The 20,554-nt window shown below is 39.9% G+C and overlaps 1 protein-coding gene across 3 annotated transcripts in view; it reads right to left on the reverse strand.

Moving 5' to 3' along the window:
• thsd7ba (thrombospondin, type I, domain containing 7Ba) overlaps nucleotides 1-20,554 on the reverse strand; it is a 1,092,806-nt gene that overhangs the window by 133,973 nt on the left and 938,279 nt on the right. For all 3 annotated transcript variants that reach the window (XM_063047545.1, XM_063047546.1, XM_063047547.1), the window contains exons 19-20: nucleotides 16,834-16,949; nucleotides 8,678-8,795 (exon numbers count right to left, since the gene is read on the reverse strand). In XM_063047545.1, coding sequence (XP_062903615.1) covers nucleotides 8,678-8,795; nucleotides 16,834-16,949 — 234 coding nt within the window. The remainder of the gene's footprint in view (nucleotides 1-8,677; nucleotides 8,796-16,833; nucleotides 16,950-20,554) is intronic.

Genomic DNA, 20,554 nt, shown 5'->3' on the forward strand with positions numbered 1-20,554 from the left:
CATTCTTCTAATAGGAGTCTGTGCCTTCTGCTCCTGGACCCACCAACTATAGAAAACATCATGTCCACTCCATCTAGGCTTTTCAATGTTCAATAGGTTTCAACTAGATCCACTGTCAATCTTCCAAACTCTTGTGAGTACAGGCGCAGAGCCACCAAACACTCCTCAAATGTTAACTATTTAATTCCCGGAATCAGTCTCTTGAACTTCTTCTGGACCATCTCCAATGCGCCACATCTTTTCTAAGATAAGGGACATAAAACTGCTCTCAATATTTCAAGAGTAGTGTGACCAATGCACTATAAAGCCTCAGTATGACATCCTTGCTCTTATATTCTAGACCTCTGGAAATGAATGCTAACACTGCATTTGCATTCCTTACCACTGATCCAATCTGCAAGTTAACCTTTAGGGATTCCTGCACAAGGAGTCCTAAGTCCCTTGCACCTCTGATGCTTGAATTTTATCTCTATTTAGGAAGGGAGAAAATTGCCTTTAAGTGCCTGTAAAGGTCTTTATTTCTTCTACTAAAGTGCATGACCATACACTTCCCTACACTATATTCCATCTGCCACTTCTTTGTCCATCCGCCCAATATGTCCAAGTCCTACTGCTCCTGTTTACTCTACACTGCCTTCTCCTTCACCTATTTTTGTATTGTCTATAAAATTGGCCACAATTTTGAATGATGATTTAATAATATCATCCCCTCAAAACTAACCAATAAGCTTCGAGAACTTGGTATCAGTACCTCCTTGTGCAATTGGATCCTCAATTTCCTCACTTGCAAAGCCCAGTCAGTCCAGATTGGCAGCAACGTCACTTCCACAATCTCAGCACAGATGTACCACAAGGCTGTATGCTTAGCCTCCCGCACTACTCCCTTTATACTTATGACTGTGAGGCTAAGTACAGCTCCAATGTCATATTTAAGTTTGCTGACAATGTCACTGTTGTCGACCAAATTAAAGGTGGTGATGAATCAGAATTCAGGAGGAAGATGGAAAATCTGGCTGAGTTGTGTTGCAACAGCAATCTTTCTCTCAGTGTCAGTAAGACCAATGAGCTGATTATTGACTTCAGGAGGAGGAAACTAGAGGTCCATGAGCTTTGGAACCAGAGGGGGAGAGGGTCAGAAAATTTATATCCGTCAGTGTTATCATTTCAGAGGATCCAGCACATAAGTGCAATTATGAAGAAAGCACACCAGCACCTCTACTTCCTTAGACGTTTGCAAAGATTCAGCATGGCATCTAAAACTTTGACAAACTTATATAGATGTGTGGTGGAGAATATATTGAGACTGGTTGCATCATGGCCTGGTATGGAAACACCAATGTGCTTGAATAGAAAATCCTATGAAAAATAGAAGATTACAGTCCAGTTCGTCACGGGTAATGCCCGCCCCACCATTGAGCACATCTACACAGAGTGTTAGAGGAAAGCAGCCTCCATCATTAAGGACCTGCACCACCCTGTCATACTCACTTCACACTGCTGCCATCAGTAAGAAGGTACAGGAGCCCCAGGACTACACCACCAGGTTCAGGAACAGTCATCACCCCTTCGCTGGCAGGCTCTTGAACAAGAGGGGATAACTTCATTCAACTTCACTCATTCCATGACTGAACTGTTCCTCACAACACAGGGACTCATGTTCAAGGACTCTTCATTTCATGTTCATGATATTTAGTTCTTATTTATTATTATTATTATTATTGTTATGATTTCTTTTGTATTTCCACAGTTTGCTAACTTTTGCACATTGGTTGTTTCTCCATCCTGTTGGGTGCAGTCCTGTGGAATACCATTAGCCATTGGCAGCCAAACAGAATAGGCCCCCTTTATTCTGACTCCTTGTCTCCTGCCATTTAGCCAATCTTCTATCCAAGCTAGTATCTTTCCTGTAATACCATGGGCTCTTACCTTGTTAAGCACCTTGTCAAAGGCAATCCAAATAAACAACATCCACTGACTCCCCTTTGACTATCCTTCCTGTTATTCCCTCAAAGAATTCCAAGAGATTTGTCTAGAAAGATTTTCTCTGAAGGAAACCATGCTGAATTTGGCCTACTTTATCATGCACCTCCAAGTACCCTGAATCTCATCTTTAATAAAGGATTCTAACATCTTTCCAACCACTGAAGTCAGGCTAACTGGCTTATAATTTCATTTATTTTGACTCCCTCACTTCTTAAAGAGTGAAGTGACATTTTCAATTCTGCAGTCCTTCAGAACCATTCCAGAAACTAATAATTTTTGAACAATCATTACTAAAGCCTCCACAATCTCTTCAGCTACCTCTTTCAGAACCCTGGAGTACAATCCAGCTGATCCAGGTGACTTATCTATCTTCAGACCTTTCCACTTCCTCAGCATCTTCTCCTTAGTAATAGCAACTATATTCACTTCTGCCCACTGATACCCCTGAATTTCTTGCATCATGCTAGCGTCTTCCACAGTGAAGACTGATGCAAAATTCTTACTGATTTTGTTTGCCTTTTTTCACCCCGAATTCTAACTCTCCAGCATCATTTTCTAATGTCTCAATATCCACTCTCACCTCTCTTTTGCTCCTTATATATCTGAAAAATACTTTTGATACCCTCTTTGATATTGTTGGCCAGCTTACCTTCATATTTCATCTTTCCTTGCTTCATATTTTTTTTAGTTGCCTTCTGTTGGTTTTTAATTGCTTCCCAATCCTCTAACTTCTCACTAATTTTTACTATATTATATGCCCTCTTTTTTGCTTCTTTGACTTACCTTGTCAGCCATGGTGAAGTAAGGCCTTTGATAAGATTCTGCGTGAGGAGCTAATCTGGAAAGTTAAGTTGAAAGGGATTTGAGTGGTTGTGGGTGCGGAGAGGGATGGAGCTAGTCAGGCGTATTCAGAATTGGTTCAATGATCAGAGGCAGAGGGTGATGACTAAAGGACTATTCTCCAACTGGAGACATATGACTTCTGGGTTGCACCAGGGTGAAGTTTTGAGACCTCTTTATGTAAATGTTCTATGTGAATGTGAGTGACACAATCAGCAATTTGGTGTGTCTTGTTGATAATGAAGCAAATTACAATGAATTACAAAAATCTTGATCAAACAGGGAGATGGGCTCAAGAACGTCAAATGGAATTATTTTCCTGAACAGTAGTAAAACTGCAGATGCTGGAAGTCCAAAACAATGCACACAAAATGCTGGAGGAACTCAGCAGGCCATGCAGCATCTATGGAAAAGAGTAAACAGTCGACATTTCAGGCCGAGACCCTTCACCAGTACGCATCAGAAGTTTACTGTTTACTCTTTTCCATAGATGCTGCCTGGCCTGTTGAGTTCCTCAATTATTTTCCTGCATCTTCCATGATAAAAGAATGAGAAAAACTCTCAAAATACAAAGTAGAAAGCTGGAAATTTTTAGGTAAGGAAATAAACTTATTTATGCTAACATTATGATGTCAACTATAGAATGATTTCCAATTCATAGGCTGATCGAGCAAAATCAATATAGTTTTGGGGGAGGGAAATCATGTTTGAGAATATTTTTGGAGTCACATCCATTGTGGAAAAAGGGAACCAACAAATACCTACAAGAAACAAAACTCAAGGTAGTAGTGTATGGTAAGATAATAAGGGCTAAATTCAAAATCAAAGTATGTTTATATGTTACATAGTTTAATAATACAGTTCTTTTCATTTTGACTTCAGCCCTCTAAATCACACCTATCCATGTATTTATCTGGATGGCTTTTAAATTTACTGATGTTCCAAACTCAAGCACTTTTTCTGAACATACCACCTTTCAGGTGAAGTTGCTTCTGATGTCCCTTTTAAATTGCTTGCCTCTGATCTTGAAGCTACACCCAATTGTTTTTGATACACCCTCACTGTGCTTTCACCTCTATATCTATGCCTCTCATGATCTTGTAAACCTCTATCAGTTCACTTCGCAATCTTCTGTTTCAGGGAATAAAGTCCAAGTCTATAGAACTTTATTTTTTTAACTCAGGACTGTAAGACAAGGCAGCATCTGGAAAACTTTTCTGTACTCTTTCCAGTTAAATGACATCTTTGCAATAGTCGGGCGACCAAAATTGTACATAATTTTCCAAGTACAGTCTCATCAACATCTTATTCAACTGCAACATAACTTGCCAACTCCTTTATTCAGTGCTCTGACCAATAAAAAGCAAGCATGATAAATGCTTTCTTCACCACCCTATACTCTTAGATCTTCACCTGTACTCTTAGATCTCTCTGTGCATAACACTCACCAGGGCCCATCCGATCAGAGAATAAGTCCTACTTTACTTAGTTTGATCTTCCAAAATGCAATACCATATCTGGATTGAAAGCTATGGGTAAATCCTCAGACCACTGATAAAGAAATGACATAATTTTTCATAAACTTCTATATGATTTACAACATGAGCTATTTTAGTATCATCAGCAAACTTACTAATCATGTCTTTACATTAGCATTAGAGTCCTTGCGAATTGCACGATTAGAGAAATTAATGAAGTTCCCAGTATTAAAAAAAAGACCAAAAAGATTAGAAAAGAATAGGAATTTAAGTTCTTGCATCATGAAGACAAATTTGAGAAAAGGATGTTGAGTAAAGGACTGAAGATGCTTTATTTGAATGCCATAGTATGTGAAACAAGGTAGAGCAGCATATAGTGCAGTTAGAAATTGGCAGGTATAGCATTGTGGACAGCACAGAATGTGGCTGAAAGATGGTCACAACTGGGAGCTAAACATCCAAGGATGCACATTGTATTGATAAAACAAGCAGGTGGGTCGGGGGAGGTGGGAGTTCGGGTTTGGGGTGGGGAGATTCATTGAAAAAATAAGTCTGTAGCAAAAATTGATATAGGATCAAAAGATGTCGAATCTATCTGGGTAGGGCGTAGAAAATGCAAGGGTTGAAAAGAGAATTATATACAGGTCTCTGAATTTAGGATATAAATTACCACAGGAGATTGAAAAGGCATTTCAGAAAGATAATATTACAATGGTTAACCATGGCTGACATGGGAAGACAAAAACAGCATAAAATCAAAAGACAGGGCATTCAATATTGCAAAAACTAGCAAGAAGCTAGAGGACTGGGAAGCAGTTAAAAACAATAGAAGGCATCTATAAAAGAAATAAGGGAGAAAAGATGGCATACAGTATGAAGGCAAGCTAGCCAACAATACTAAAGAGGATGCCAAAAAATGTCCTCAGATATATAAAGAGTAAAAGGGGCAAGAATGCACATTGGACCACTGGTAACTTAATTTTGAGAAAGTGTATTAGGGAACAGAGAAATGGTAGATGAACTTGATAAGTATTTTATGTCAGTCTTCACTGTGGAAAACATCAATAACATGCCAGAAATTTGAGTGTCAGTAGTACAAGTGACTGTAGTCTTCATAACTAAGGAGAAGGTGTCCAGCAAGGTGAAAGCTTTGAAATTGGATAAGTCACCTGGGCAGATAGACTATACCCAGTGTTCTGAAAGGCGTAGCTAAAGAGATTGTGGAGACATTAGTAATTATCCTTCACGAATCACTGGAGTCAGGACTGCTTCTAGAGGACTGGAATATTGCAAATGTAACTCCACTCTTCAAGCGAAGGGGAAGCAAAAGACATAAAATTATAGTCTGGTTAGAGTCACCTTCAGAGGTTGGTAAGATTTTAGAGTCCAATATTAAGGATGAGATTTCAGGGTACTTGGAGGCACATGATAAAATAGGCCAAAATCAGCTTGGTTTCCTTAAGGTGAGATCTTGCCAGACAAATCTGTTGGAGCTCTTTGATTAACTAACAGGCAGCATTGACTAGGGAAAGTTAGTGGATGCTGTTTACCTGGGTTTTCAGAGGCTGTTGAAATGGTTTCACACATGTGGCTTTAAACAAGATAAGCACCCATGGCATTACAGGAAAGATGCTAACATTGGCTAACTAGCAGAAGGCAATGAATGGGTATAAAGGAGGTCCTTTTTGGTTAGCTGACAGTGACTAGTGGTGTTCTACTGGGGTCTGTGTTGGGTCTGCTACTTTTCACAATATTAGATTATGAGGACACTCAGTCCTTGTTTATTGTCATTTAGAAATGCATGTATTAAAAAATGATACAACATTCCTACAGAATGATATCACAAGAAAACACAGGACAAACCAAGAGTAAAACTGACAAAACTACATAATTATAATATATAGTTACAACAGTGCAAAGCAATACCATAATTTGATAAAGAGCAGTCCATGGGCACGGTAAAAAAAAGTCTCAAAGTCCCGATAGCCTCATCATCTCACGCAGATGGCAGAAGGGAGAAACTCTCCCTGCCATGAGCCTCCAGCGCCACCAACTTGCTGATGCAGCACCATTGGAAGCACCCGACCGCAGCAGACTCTGGGTCCGTCCGAAAACTTCGAGCCTCCGACCAGCCCCTCTGACACAGCCTCTCTGAGCACCATCCTCTGCCGAGCGCTTTGACCCCACCCCGGCCGCCGAGCAGCAAGCAAAGCCAAGGACACAGGGCCTTCCCATCCAGAGATTCTGAACCACACAGTAGCAGCAGCTTCACCAGAAGTTTCACCAGATATTCCTCCGTGCTCTCGCATCCGTCTCCATCAAATCAGGATTGTGCACAGCACCCTACTTGACAAATAACAGACATCACCACCGGAGTGGCCGCTGCGAGTTGCGTCATGCCACCATCTTCTCCTCCTGCCGCTAATGATCTGGATGATTGATAAAGGTGGCACTGATAAATAGTGACTCTGCATGTAACTCTGATGGCATCATCAAATATTCCCAGTCAGGCATACTACAGCTGAAATCCACAGTCACAGTCATCAATACTTCAGTAAGCAACAACATTCTAAGTGGTTTAAAATATCTTTCAGTCCTCAAAATCAGGGGACCCCGTACTGCGGGCTTGTGGAAAGCATGCTGGTCTACAGGTATGATTGAAATATAGAGGCCTTAGACCCTCCAAATCTACCTATCCTGCTGGTGAATGTACAATCTTTGGAAAAGAAAAGTATGCAAGATTGCAGTAGCAGAGGGACATTAGGGACTGCTGTGTACTTTGCTTCACAGAAACCAGGCGCATCCCCACCATTCTCCGTGTTACTTCCACAACAAGGTTCAATTATTTACACATAATTTGTCCATAATAACATCCTTACATTGTTCATGATGTCGGCCTTCCAAAAGTTGTGCATGTATGATGCATTTAACTGTTAATTTGCTTCTGGGTTATTGGTTCCAAAAGCTTCCTTTCCACTTTAATGAAATGGATTGCTGCACATTTACTGGTTTTCTCCCTTTTTCATTTTATAGGGAAATAGCATTTGTAATTCTCATATTAGGCTGTGCTATCACATCTCCATTGGGATACTCAACAAGCCTTAGGTTGCTTAAGTATCAACCACCATTCATAACTAGATGTGATTAATGTAGAGCGTTGACATATACATTAGTTCTGGAATTACTCGTTTCTGTCTATCCCATGCTGCTTTTGTTGCTGAACAGCAATATATTCCAAGATGTAACTGCACCAAATAGTTCAGATACACAAGCTGGAGGAAATGTAATCACTAAAAAAGTGCATTCAATGTGAATAAAAATCATAAGTGATGTAAAGTGGACTGTCATTTCACTGTTCCTTTTACTCTACTGCAATCAAACTTATCTCCCAGAGTTCTACATTTACACATTTGATTAACTATGCTCCATGGTTTTGAAGGTTGATCTTAACCTGCTGCCACAAAGTAACAGATTTCATTACCAATGTCAGTGATAATAAACACGATTCTGATTCTGAACTTAATTGCCCAACTGTGTACACCTGAGGGCTGGTATATGCCTGGCAACATGCATCTATCCTGCTAAGTTGTAATCACAAAAAAGCCATCAAATTAGAGACTGTCATTCAAGAACACCCAGCCAGTATTGCATCAAAAAGTGGCATATTATTAATCAAATCAAAAGATTCTATTGAAATCAGTCAATATTATAATTTCATTTGTGGTTCACTTCATATCATAATTGCATGTTTAGCATAACCACCAATGGAAAAATAACAAGAACACTCTATGATGCAAATAAAGTGATTAATCAGCAGTAATCCAACCACTTAAATGCATATTGATTTCACACCAACAATTTAGATAACCTTTACTTTTTCAATACTTACAATATATCTGAAATTGCAAAATGCTCAGTACTGAATAATTCAAATGTGCTAAGTTTAAATATATTGAACATTAAATATATTTTAGGATAAATCTAGAACCATTATTAAATCTATTCTCCATTAAACCTGTAAACTGCAGAGAAAAACAAGACATGTTTGCCAGGAGCCAACAGGATTGCATAATTTTAATTTTGGCCAATTTTGTTTTAATTATTTCTTTTACCTGGAAGATTCAGTCAACGAGGCAGTCTATATTTAGAAAAACACATTAAATTGTGTTCGTTTTAAGTTTATCATAATAGAAACACACTGATATAAAGCAGTTAAGAACTGTTCTAATGATAACTATATACACATTCCCTAATTGCACCAGATTTAATACGAACATTTACTTTGCAAATGGCCCAGTGTAGTGTTATTTTGTTAGAGTAAATTTAGAAATCCTGTGCTTTAATATCCAAAGGAACCAGACAAGTTGTTTACATACCGGCAAGTCCACAAGTGCGGGAACATGGAGACCAGGAAGACCATTCTGAGAGTTGGCAGTTTACAGGGCATTCCACGAAGCAGTGCATAGATAAATGCCAGGGTGATTCCAGTCTCATCTTAGAGAAAAGGAAGCAAAGGAACTCAACACAAGAATTGTCATTCAGCAACATTACTCCCGAAGGAAAATAATTGCATTCACATAGTACCTTTAACAAAGTAAAGTGACACATAACTTTGCTAGGGTGCCTAAGATTTTTGCACAATACTGTAGTAATTTTATATATTGCCCTGTACTGCTGCCACAAAAGAAAACAAAAAATAAATTTCATGACATATGTGAGTGATAATAAACCTGATTCTATTATGGGTCTCTTTCGTGGGCTGGGAGTAGGAAGAGGACAGGATGCACCATTCATTCTGTAATGATCAATAAACCAATTGTTTGGAATCAAGTGACTTTCCCTGGTGTCTCAGGACTGTCTGTGTGTGTCTGCACCCATGCCCACTCCCCTCACACTGGCACGCCTTCACACCCTCCTGCGGTGCTCCACCTTGCTATTCCCAACATCCTTTTCTCCCATCAGATCTACAACCTCACTCTCCACTCCATGTTAACAAATACAGTACAGTGCAAAAAGTCTTTGGCACCCTATCTAGAAATAAGACCGTAAGATATAGGAGCAGAATTAGGCAATTTGGCCCAATGAGTCTGCTCCACCATTTCATCATGGCTGATCCAATTTTCTTCTCAGTCTCAATTTCCTGCCTTCCCCCCATATCCGCTCATGCCCTGGATAATTAAGAATCTATCAACCTCTGCCTTAAATATACATAAAGACGAGCTCCACAGCTGTCCATAGCATAGAATTCCACACATTCACCATGCTCTGGCTAAAGAAATTCCTCATCATCTTCATTCTAACAGCATGCACCTCTATTTTGAGGTTGTGTCCTCTGGACTAAGAGTCTCCCATCATAGGAAACATCCTCTTCACATCTACTCTATCAAGGACTTCAACCATTCGATAGGTTTCAATGAGATCACCCCTCATTCTTCTGAATTCTAGTGAATACAGCCCAGAGCCATCAAACACTCTTCATATGACAAGCCATTCAAACCTGCAATCATTTTTGTGAACCTCCTTTGAACCCTCTCCAGTTTCAGCACATCCTTTCGCAGACAAGGGACCCCAAACTGTTCACAATATTCCAAATGAGGCCTCACCTGTGCTTTATAAAATCTCAAGTTTACATCCTTGCTTTTATATTCTAGTCCTCTTGAAATGAATGTTAACATAACATTTGCCTTCCTCACCACAAAATCAATCTGTAAATTAACCTTTAGGGAATCCTGTACATGGACTCCAAGGTCCCTTTGCATCTCAGTTTTTTTGTGTTTTCTATCTATTTACAAAATAGTCAACCCTTTAATTTCTTCTACCAAAGTGCATGGCCATACACTTCCTGATACTATATTCCATCTGCCATTTCTTTGCTCATTCTACTAATCTAAGTCCTTCTGTAGCCTCTCTGCTTGCTCAAAACTGCCTGCCCCTCTACCTGTCTTCATATTTTCTCCAAACTTTGCAAAAAAAACATCAATTCCAAATGACGCAATAGCCACTGCTCTACATACCATCCATGCACATCTGGAGAAGAAGGATGCTTATGTGAGAATGCTGTTCTTGGACTACAGGTCATCCAGGCTTGACCAGAAGCTCAGAGACCTCAGCCTTGACCCTGCCTTGAGCAGCTGGATCCTGGACTTCTTGTCAGATTGCCAGCAGGTTGTAAGAGTGGGCTCCCTCACCTCCAGCCTTCTGAGTCTCAATACAGGAGCCCCTCAGGGCTGTATACTGAGTCCCCTCCTTTACTCCCTGAATACTCATGACTGTATCACCACCCACAGCTCCACTCTGCTAATTATATTTGCCAACAACACTACATTGATTGGCCTTTCCCAAACAATAACAAGGTGGCCTACAGGGAAGAAGCCATCTCTCTGACACAGTGGCGCCAACAAAACAACTTCTCCCTCAATGTCACAAAAACAAAGGAGCTGGTTGTGGATTACAGGAGGAATGGAGACAGGCTAACCCCTATTGACATCAATGGATCTGGGGTTAAGAGGGTGTATAGCTTCAAGTTCCTTGGTATCCACATCACCAAGGATTTCACGTGGTCTATAAACACCTGCTGTGTTGTGAAAAAGGCACAACAGCGCCTCTTTCACCTCAGATAGTTGAGGAAACTTGGTATGGGCCCCCAAATCCTAAGAACTTTCTACAGGGGCACAATTGAGAGCATCCTGACTGGCTGCATCATTCCTGGTACGGGAACTGTACCTCCCTTAATCGCAGGACTCTGCAGAGAGTGGTGCAGACAGTCCAGCACATCTGTAGTTGTGAACTTCCCATGATTCAGGACATTTACAAAGACAGGTGTGTAAAAAGGGCCCGTAGGATCATTGTGGATCCAAGTCATCTCAACCACAATCTATTCCAGCTGCTACCATCCAGGAAACAGTACCATAGCATAAAAGCCAGGACCAACAGGCTCCGGGACAGCTTCTTCCACCAGGCCATCAGACTGATTAACTCACACTGATTTGAGTGTACGCTATATATTGACTATTCTATTTATTATAAATGATTATAAATTACTATGAGTGTACATTGCACATTTAGATGGAGACGTAACATAAAGATTTTTATGTCTCATGTATGTGAAGGATGTAAGAACTGAAGTCAATTCAATTCAATTCAATTCCAATCATTGATAAATAACGTAAGTAGAATCAGTCCCAACACAGACCCCAGTAGGACATCACTAATCACTGGCAGCCAACCAGAAAAGGCTCCCTCTATTGAAAAAGGATCTAGTGCTTTCCCAGCATATATGACAAATAAATGCTTCTCGGGCTTCCAGCCAGGGACCGATATCGATTATAACCGACGTTTTAATGATAAACTCTGCCATTCCTGGTGAACATTGGCATTGGTTATAATCGATATCTGTACCGAGGCTGGCATATCCTGAGAAGAGTTTATTCACTCCCTTCATTCTCACTCTTTGTCGCCTGCAAATCAGTCACTGCTTTATCCATGCTGGAATCTTTCCTATAACACCAAAGGCTAATAGCTTGTTAAGCAGCCTCGTATGTGGCTCCTTGTCAAAGGCCTTCTGAAAATTCAAGTACATAATATCAACAGATTCTCCTTATTTATCCTGCACGTTATTTCTTTAAAGAATTCCAACAGATTTCTCAGGCAAGATTTTCCCGTGAGGAAACCATGCTGACTATGGCCAATTTTATCATGTGCCTCCAAGTACCGTAAGACCTCATCCTTAGTAATTAACTCCAACTTATTTCAACCACTGAGGTCAGACTAACTAGTTTTTAGTTTCCTTTCTTCTGCCTCTCTCCCATCTTGAAGAGTGGAGTACAATTTGCAATTTTCCAGTCTTCCAGAACCATTCCAGAATCTAGTGATTCTTAAAAGATCATTATTAATGCCTTCACAGTCACTTCAGCCACTCTTTCCAGAATCTGGGGGTCTACACCAACTGCTCCAGGTGACTTATCTACTTTCAGACCTTCCAGTTTCCCAACAACCTTCTCTTTAGTAATGGTAATTTCACATACTTCTGTAACGCCTGGAACTTCAACCAGACTGCTAGTGTTTTCCATAGAGAAGAGTGGTAAGTACTTATTCAGTTCATCACCATTACATTGTCCCCATTACTCCCTCTCCTGCATCGATAGGATATCCACTCTCACCTCTTTTATACTTCATGTATCTGAAGAAACTTCTGGTATCCTTTTTTATTTTACTGGCTAGCTCACTTTTGTCTTCCATATTTACCTTCTTAACTTCGTCGGTCCTGACGAAGGGTCTCGGCCTGAAACGTCAACTGTACCCCTTCCTAGAGATGCTGCCTGGCCTACTGCGTTCACCAGCAACTTTGATGTGTGTTACCTTCTTAATGACTTTTTAGTTACCTTCTTTTGGTTTTTAAAAGCTACCCAATCCTCTAACTTCCCACTAATCTTTTTTCTATTATATGACCTCTCTTTGGCTTTTATGTTGGCTTTGCCTTCACTTGTTAGTTATGGTTGTGTCAATTTGCCTTTGGGATACTTCTTCCTCTTTGAGATGCATATATTTTGTGCATTCTCAATTGCTTCCAGAAATTCCAGCCATTGCTGCTCTGCCATCATCCCTGCCAGTGTTCTTTTCCAATCAATTTTGGCCAATTCCTCTCTCATGCCTTTGTAATTCACATTACTCCACTGTAATACTGATACATCTGACTTTAGCTTCTTCTCAAAACTCAGGGTGAATTTGATCATATTATGATCACTTGTCTCTAAGGGTTCTTTTACATTAAGTGCGCTAATAAATTTTGTTTCTGCACAACACCCAATCCAGAGTGGTTGATCCCCTACTGGGCTCAACTATGAGCTGCTCTAAAAAGCCATCTTTTAGGCACTCTGGGAATCCAGCACCAACCTAGTTTTCCCAATCTACCTGCATATTGAAATCCCCCATGACTATTCTAACATTGCCCTTATGGCATGCATTTCCTATCTCCCATTGTAATTGTAGACTGCATCCTCACTACTTTTTGGGGGCCTGCATACAACTCCCATCAGGCTCTATTTACCCTCGCAGTTCCTTAGCTCTATCCACAATGATTCAACACCTTCCAACCCTATATCATCTCTTTCGAATGATTTCATTTCTTTTTTTACCAACAGAGCAACACCACCCCTTCTGCATTTCTGCCGGATATCCTTTCAATGTAATTATAGCATAGGACTTTAAGCTCTGAAGCACCTTCAATAACTCCAAAAGACTGAGGTTTGGTAAAATACTGAAAGGCTTTTATTCACTGTACAATACGACCTCCACAGTGAGTGTCTGCCCCCGGACTGAGGGGGAGGGGCAAGGCGAACACCTTTATACAGGACTCTGTGGGAGGAGCCACAGGGGCAGTCAGCAGAGGGGCGTGTCCAGACAGTTAACCCAGTTACAACATATATATAAGGTTTACCACAAGCTCCCAACTATAATCTTCTTTCAGCCACAGTTCAGTGATGCCTACAACTTCATACCTGCCAATCTGCAACTGTGCTGCAAGTTGATCTACCTTATTCTGTATACTGCACACTTCCAAATATAACACCTGTTATTCACCTGTTCCAATTCTGTCCACCTTTTATGCTGCATCTCAATCTATTGACTGCAATTTTGCCCTCCCAACAGCCTCTCCTCACTACACATTGCCTCTGTTTGTAAGCCAGCTACCTCACCGTCAGCACCATTATCCGCATTTCCTACGATACTTCTTGTATTGAAATATATGCAGCTCAGGACACTAGTCACACCATCCTCAACTTTTTGATTGCTGACTTTGTCTGAGGTCTTATCAACATCTTCCTCCACACCCTCTCCACTAACTGTTCTGGCATTCTGGTTCCCACTCTAGTTTAAACCCCACCGTGCAGCATTAACAAACCTTCCTGCGAGGATTCTAGACCCCTTTCAGTTCAGGTGCTAACCGTCCCTTCTGTACAGGTCCCATTTTCCCTGGAAGGGAGCCCAATGATCCAAAAGTCTTATGCCCTCCCTCCTACACCAACTCCTTAGCCATGTGTTAAACTGTATAATCTTCCTCTTTCTAGCCTCATCAGCACATGGCAAGGGTAGCAATCCTGAAGGTCCTGCCCTTTAACTTAGCACCTGACTCCCTGAACTTCCTATGCAGAAGGTCATCACTCGTCCTACTCATATCATTGGTACATACATGAACCGTTACTTCTGGCTATTCACCCTTCTACATAAGGAGGCTGAAAACTTGATCTGAGATATCCCAGACCCTGGCACCCGAGAGGCATATACCATCTGGGAATCTTGTTCTCGACCACAGAACCTCCTGTCTGTTCCTCTAACTAACAAATCCCCTATCACCACAGTGTGCTTCTTGTCCCCTCCTTCCCTTCTGAGTCGTAGAGCCTGGCTCAGTACCAGAGACCTGATATATGTGCTTAATACTTTGGCACCGTACTGTAGATCATTTCATGGAAGCACTGCAGATGGAATTCAATATCCATGGAGATTGTAGAAAAAGTATTAGACCAAGAGCACAAATAACACATTTCTTACAAGAAGAGATAGACTGGAGGCTTAGAGGGTTAATTCCTGACGTACTGCTCAGGCAGCTGATAGCTTTTTAATTGATAAATCTGATCTAAATTAATAATGTTTGGATTTGTTAGTGCAAAACAGAAATACTTCCTGCTTCTTATTCTCTTAAGAGGTAAATCTGAGAAAATGAAGAGATGAATTTATATTCTAAAGAGTTTTTATTCAAAACAATATAAGTAATTATCATTACTGACATGCAGGTCTAATGCAGAAAAGTCTTCTTTTACGAGTATCAGACTGGCGTTGGGATTTTTAAAGTATATATTTCTCAGGTGCAGCCTTTCCCTTTAACTGTAGACAAGTCAATTTTAATACACTGAATATCTGTGCACCAACAGTGATTTATGTAGAATCAGCTTCAAAAACTGGAAACATCCCTAAAATTGATTAGTTTAGTGGGATGAAATAAAAACTATAAATCACCCCTGAAACTGTAGAATTCTGTGTGCTGTATTAAGCAGTAACGGAGTCAGCTTTGAAGAAGCTGTGACCTTTAGAGTCCAAAGTAAACATATTCACTGTCAAAATTTCAAAAACATTTTTCCTGACCTTTCATTTTTGTTTCTAATATAGCCAAAATCTTTAGTTTACAGAAAAAATACATATAGTTCATGCAAAATGTGATTTTAAGGGTCATTCCACAAGAATATGTGTTACTTTCATAAAGAATAGTCTTTATAAAGTTGAAAAGAATTCTTCACTTCATATTCCGCATGTTCAAAGATTTCTGGATTGTAGACTAGCTTTTATTTTTGTTATTTTCTAAATATGTTTTGGAAGCAGAACTAAAATGATTTGTGAGAACTGTCTAAAATAATTAGTGTCCTTCGATATTTTTGTTAGATTTTTTGTGACATTATTATGGGATTTAATAGTGTTGGGAAACAGAATACACATATACCCAAATCATTTTCAGACTTGAACCACTTAGTGGTTAAATTTAGAAATTTTCCGATTCAAATAATGAAGGATGAAATGTGTTGGACTAATTTCAGACTAACTGCATTAAGGCAATTTGTTTGTAACCTTAGTATATTGAGTTAAAGTAATCAAAGATACTCTGAAGAGCTTTTCCACAAATATTAAAATTAAGAAATACTATCATTGGATTCACTAGGGGAGTTTTACATTGCGTAATCATCTGAGACCACATGCAATTTTAGTTACCACCTTACCAGAAACTAAACCAATCAGTAAATAATTCACTTCCTTCAAAAAATACAAGATAGCACAAGTTCATAGACCATGAAATGGGTGTGATAATGAGAAAATTATATCCACAAGCGAAATGTCAATATAGGACCAGGTGAAGAGTAGTCAGGAGTTAACTTAATTATAAAATACATTCTTCTAATGGCAATCAAAGTTGACCAGAGATAAACAGGGGTTGAACAATTTGGGTTATCAGACTGCAGAAGCACCTTTGCCATAAGAAATTCAGAAACTTGAGTAGAGAGCAATATCAATTTAAAACTCTAAGTCTTGCATTGAAATAAATAGAAGGAAAACTATTTTTGTTCTTTTGTAAATAGGCATTCACCTGGGCCAATGTAATAACTTAAAAATCAACAAGCCTAGATAATGAGATAACTAGGTCATTGATCTGCTGCTGTAAGCACTTTTTCAAAAATAATTTTATTGCTTCAAGTGAAAATAATAAATTTGTTTGTATGTATAAACAAAAATAATAATCTTTTAAATCACATTGTACATTACCGTTTATATTACAAGCGAGTATCATCTGTAGAATTTTTTATGTTTATCCGCTTTTACCAGTTAACACCAATGCAATTGGTTCAGATTTGTGAGTGTAAATTTAAATGTTTCAGATAATGTATAATATCAATGTAATTCATTTTTTAATCCAACTTGCTTTTATACATTTACACCTTTTAGTCAACCAGAGCCTTATATGAAACCACATTTCATATCAAGATCTCACCTGCTCACAGTATCTGAGGCTGACCGACTTTGCATCACTTCGCACACAATCAAGCAACCGGATCTTCAGGCCTTGTCCACAGACTGCTTTCTCACTTAGCTGGCAAGAGCTCCATTCTGAGAATGACAAACCACATCCAAAAAAATACCATTCCACTGACAAGACTCAGTACTTTGTAAAAGCTTAACTCTTCATTTGAACAAGATCATTTACTTTTCATATTCTTCCAAGCATATTGAGGACTGAGTTTGTGGACGAGGAGCCGGTGCAAGTGACGGATGCAATTTCAATTTCAAAGTTTAACAGAGGTCCATGGATGGGAAGGGTGGGAAGGGCCATGGTCCTGGGGCAGGTCAATGGGACTAGGCAGTTGAAATGGTTGGGCATGTACTAGATGGACTGAAGAGCCTGATTGTGCGCTGTAGTTTTCTATGACTCTATGACTTTAAATGATTATACTACCAATGAAAGATAACGTATGTGTGATGTTAGACACAATATTTTAAAAAGGTTTGCCAAGTGTTGGTGCTGCCTAACTAGAATCATTCGCCCTTCAGTTAAGCCACTATGATGTTAGAAATGTGCGACAGTGTTGTGGGGTCAGTGAAGAAGTGAAGACATGTCACCCTGCATGGCTATTTATTTCCTTGCAAGCAAGAATATTGACAAATGTAATGCTTGTGTGTGCTTGCAAGATTACATTTTAAAGGTCGATAACAATGGTGATACCTCCAAATAAAATGATAAGTGTCATCCTGAACCCTTTAAAGTATTTTTTCATCATTGAAATCAATAGCATTCATCAAACTGAATGGCTGCTGTAAAACTATCTACACAGATCCATTCAGAACATTTGGGGTATAGATTTTGACACTATTAGAAGAAAGAACTATGCATGCAGTTTGAAGCAAAAGAGATCATGATGTGTGCAATCGGTTCTCAGGTCAAATAGTGAAAAGAAAGGAAGGGGAAACGGAAGTCTGCCAATTAGAACAGAGAAGAGTACAACACATTATGGGCCCTAAGGCTCAGACGTTACGTTGAGTTATATGAACATTCACTGCCATCAATCTAACCCTTCTCTCTTACATAGCCCATAATCCTCCATGTTTCTTAAATCCATATGCCTCTCCAAGAATCTCTTAAATATCCCTAATGGATCAGCCCCAAGAACCAGCCCTGACTGTGCTTTCCAGACACTTGCCACTCTCTCTGTAAAATATCTACCTCTGACGTCTCTCTTAAACTTTTCTCCAATCACCTTAAACCGATGTCTTCTGGTATTAGCCATTGCTGCCCTGGGAAAAAGCCACTGTTTCTCCACTCTACCTATGCCTATCATAATCTTATACACTCTGTCAAGTTCCATCTCATCCTCCTTCACTCCAAGGAGAAAAGCCATAGCTCACTTAACCTTTCCTCCTAAGGCACGTTCTCTAATCCAGGTAGTGCTGTGGTAGACCTCCTCTGCCCACCTCTCTAAAGCTTCCATATCTTTCCCATAATGAGATGACCAGAACTGAAAAAAGCATTCCAAGTGTGGTCTAACCCGAGTTTTATAGAGCTGCAATATTACTTCTAGGGTTTTTGAATTCAGTTCCCAGACAAATGAAGGCCAACGCATCATACATGTTCTCAATCATTCCATCAACTTGGAGGGATCAATGAACTTGGACTCCAAGATCCCTCTGTTCCTCCACAGTGTTAAGAATCCTGTCATTAACCTTGTACTCAGCCTTTGTTTGATCTTCCAAAGTGTATCATTTCATATTTATCTGAATTGAACTCCATCTGCTACTTTTCTGCCCAGCTTTGCATCCTGTCTGTATCCTATTGTAATCTACAACAACCGTCTACACTATCCACAACACCATCAGCCTTTGAATTATACCAAATTCACTAACCCACTCTTCTACTTTACCGTTAAGTCATTTTTAAAAAATCACAAAGAGTAGGGATCCCAGAACAGACCCTGCACAACACCACTAATTACTGACCTTCAAGTGGAGTCTGGTCCATCTGCTACCACTCTGTCAATTTGAAATCCATGTTGCCAAGTTTCCCTGACTTTCTAGATGAGCAAACCATGGGGAGGCTTGTCAAATGTCTTACTAACATCTACATACACCATATCCACCACTCTACCTTCATCAATTTGTTTTGTCAAGTCCTTAAGAAACTCATTCAGGCTTGTGAGACACAATCTGCCCCTCACAAAGCCATGTTGACTATCCTTAATAAGATAATGCTTCTCCAAATGCTCATAACTCCTGTCCCTAAGAATCCTTTCCATTAGCTTGCCTTCTACTGATATAAGATTTAATGGCCTATAATTCCCAGGATTATCCCTGTTGGTTGGTATTAACTAATCTTCTGGTACTAATCCTATGGCCAGGGTGGATCATCAATGCCCCAGCAACCTCTTCCCTCATTTCACATAGGAACCTGGTGTTTATTTCACTAGGACCCGGAATCTTATCTATCATAATATTTTTCAAAAGCTCCAAAACTGCCTCTTTCTTAATCTTGACATGCGCCTGAATATTAGCCTGCTCTATGCTGATCTTACACTTAACAAAATACCTCTGCCCAGTGAATACTGAAGTATTTATTAAAGACCTCCTCTGCCTCCTCCAATTCCAGTCACATGTTTCCCCCAATATCCCTGAGCATTCCGACACTCACTTTAGTCATCCTCCTGTTTTTCACATACTTGTAAAATGTTGTAGGGTTTTCTTTAATCCTACTCACCAAGGCTTTTTTCACACCCCCTTCTAGCTCTCCTAAGACTCTTCTAAAGCTCCTTCCTGGCTACCTCATAATTCCCAAGATCTCTGTCTCTGGTTTTTGCTTCCTACGCCTTAAGCATGCTTCCTTTTCCATCTTGATTATATGTTACACCTCTTTTGCCAACCATGGTTCTATCAACCTCATATCCTTTCCCTGTGTCAGTGAGACAAACCAATCCAGAACCCCATGCAGGTGTTCCCTAAACAAACTCCACCTTTCTGCTGTGCATTTTCCTGAGTGCATCTGCTCCCAAATTCCTGCCAAATGCCATTGTAATTAGGCCTCTCCCAATTAAATCCTTCCCATACTGTTTGCTTCTTTCCTTGCTGATATCTACGCTAAATATTAGGGAGTTGTGGTCACTATCTCACTCACCAAGAGATTTGCCGAACCTCAAATCCCGTATGGCCTCTTCTCCAACTATCCTGTCCTCTATCTGTGGCAGGAATCCTTCCTGAACACACCCGGCAAATTCTACCACTTCTAAATCTTTTGCACTAAGGATGTGCCAATCAATATTAGGGAAATAGAAGTCAAACATGACCACACTGTTACTTTTACACCTTTCCAAGTCTGCTGAATTGTCTGCTCCTCAGTGTCCCAGTGGCTACTGGGAGTCTTGTAGAATATACCTAATAGACTGATTGCTCCCTTCCTGTTTCAGACTTCCACCCATACTGGCTCAGCAGAGTCATTCCCTCCAAGATGTTCTCCTCTTCTGCAGCTGTGATACTATCTCCTTTTATCCCTGTTCCTGTCCCTAAAAAGTAGATTGAAAGACTGTTTTTGCAGAATCAATTGTTGGTGGTTATCCAACCTTGTATTTTTGACAAACTGTACATACGCCTTGCAAATATGGTATCATGGTGTTCATTTTTATTTGCACTATATCGTAGTCTTGTTTTCTTGGGAATATCAGATTGTTTTCTTT

This window comes from Mobula hypostoma, chromosome 5, assembly GCF_963921235.1.
Source record: "Mobula hypostoma chromosome 5, sMobHyp1.1, whole genome shotgun sequence".
Lineage (NCBI taxonomy): Eukaryota > Metazoa > Chordata > Chondrichthyes > Myliobatiformes > Myliobatidae > Mobula > Mobula hypostoma.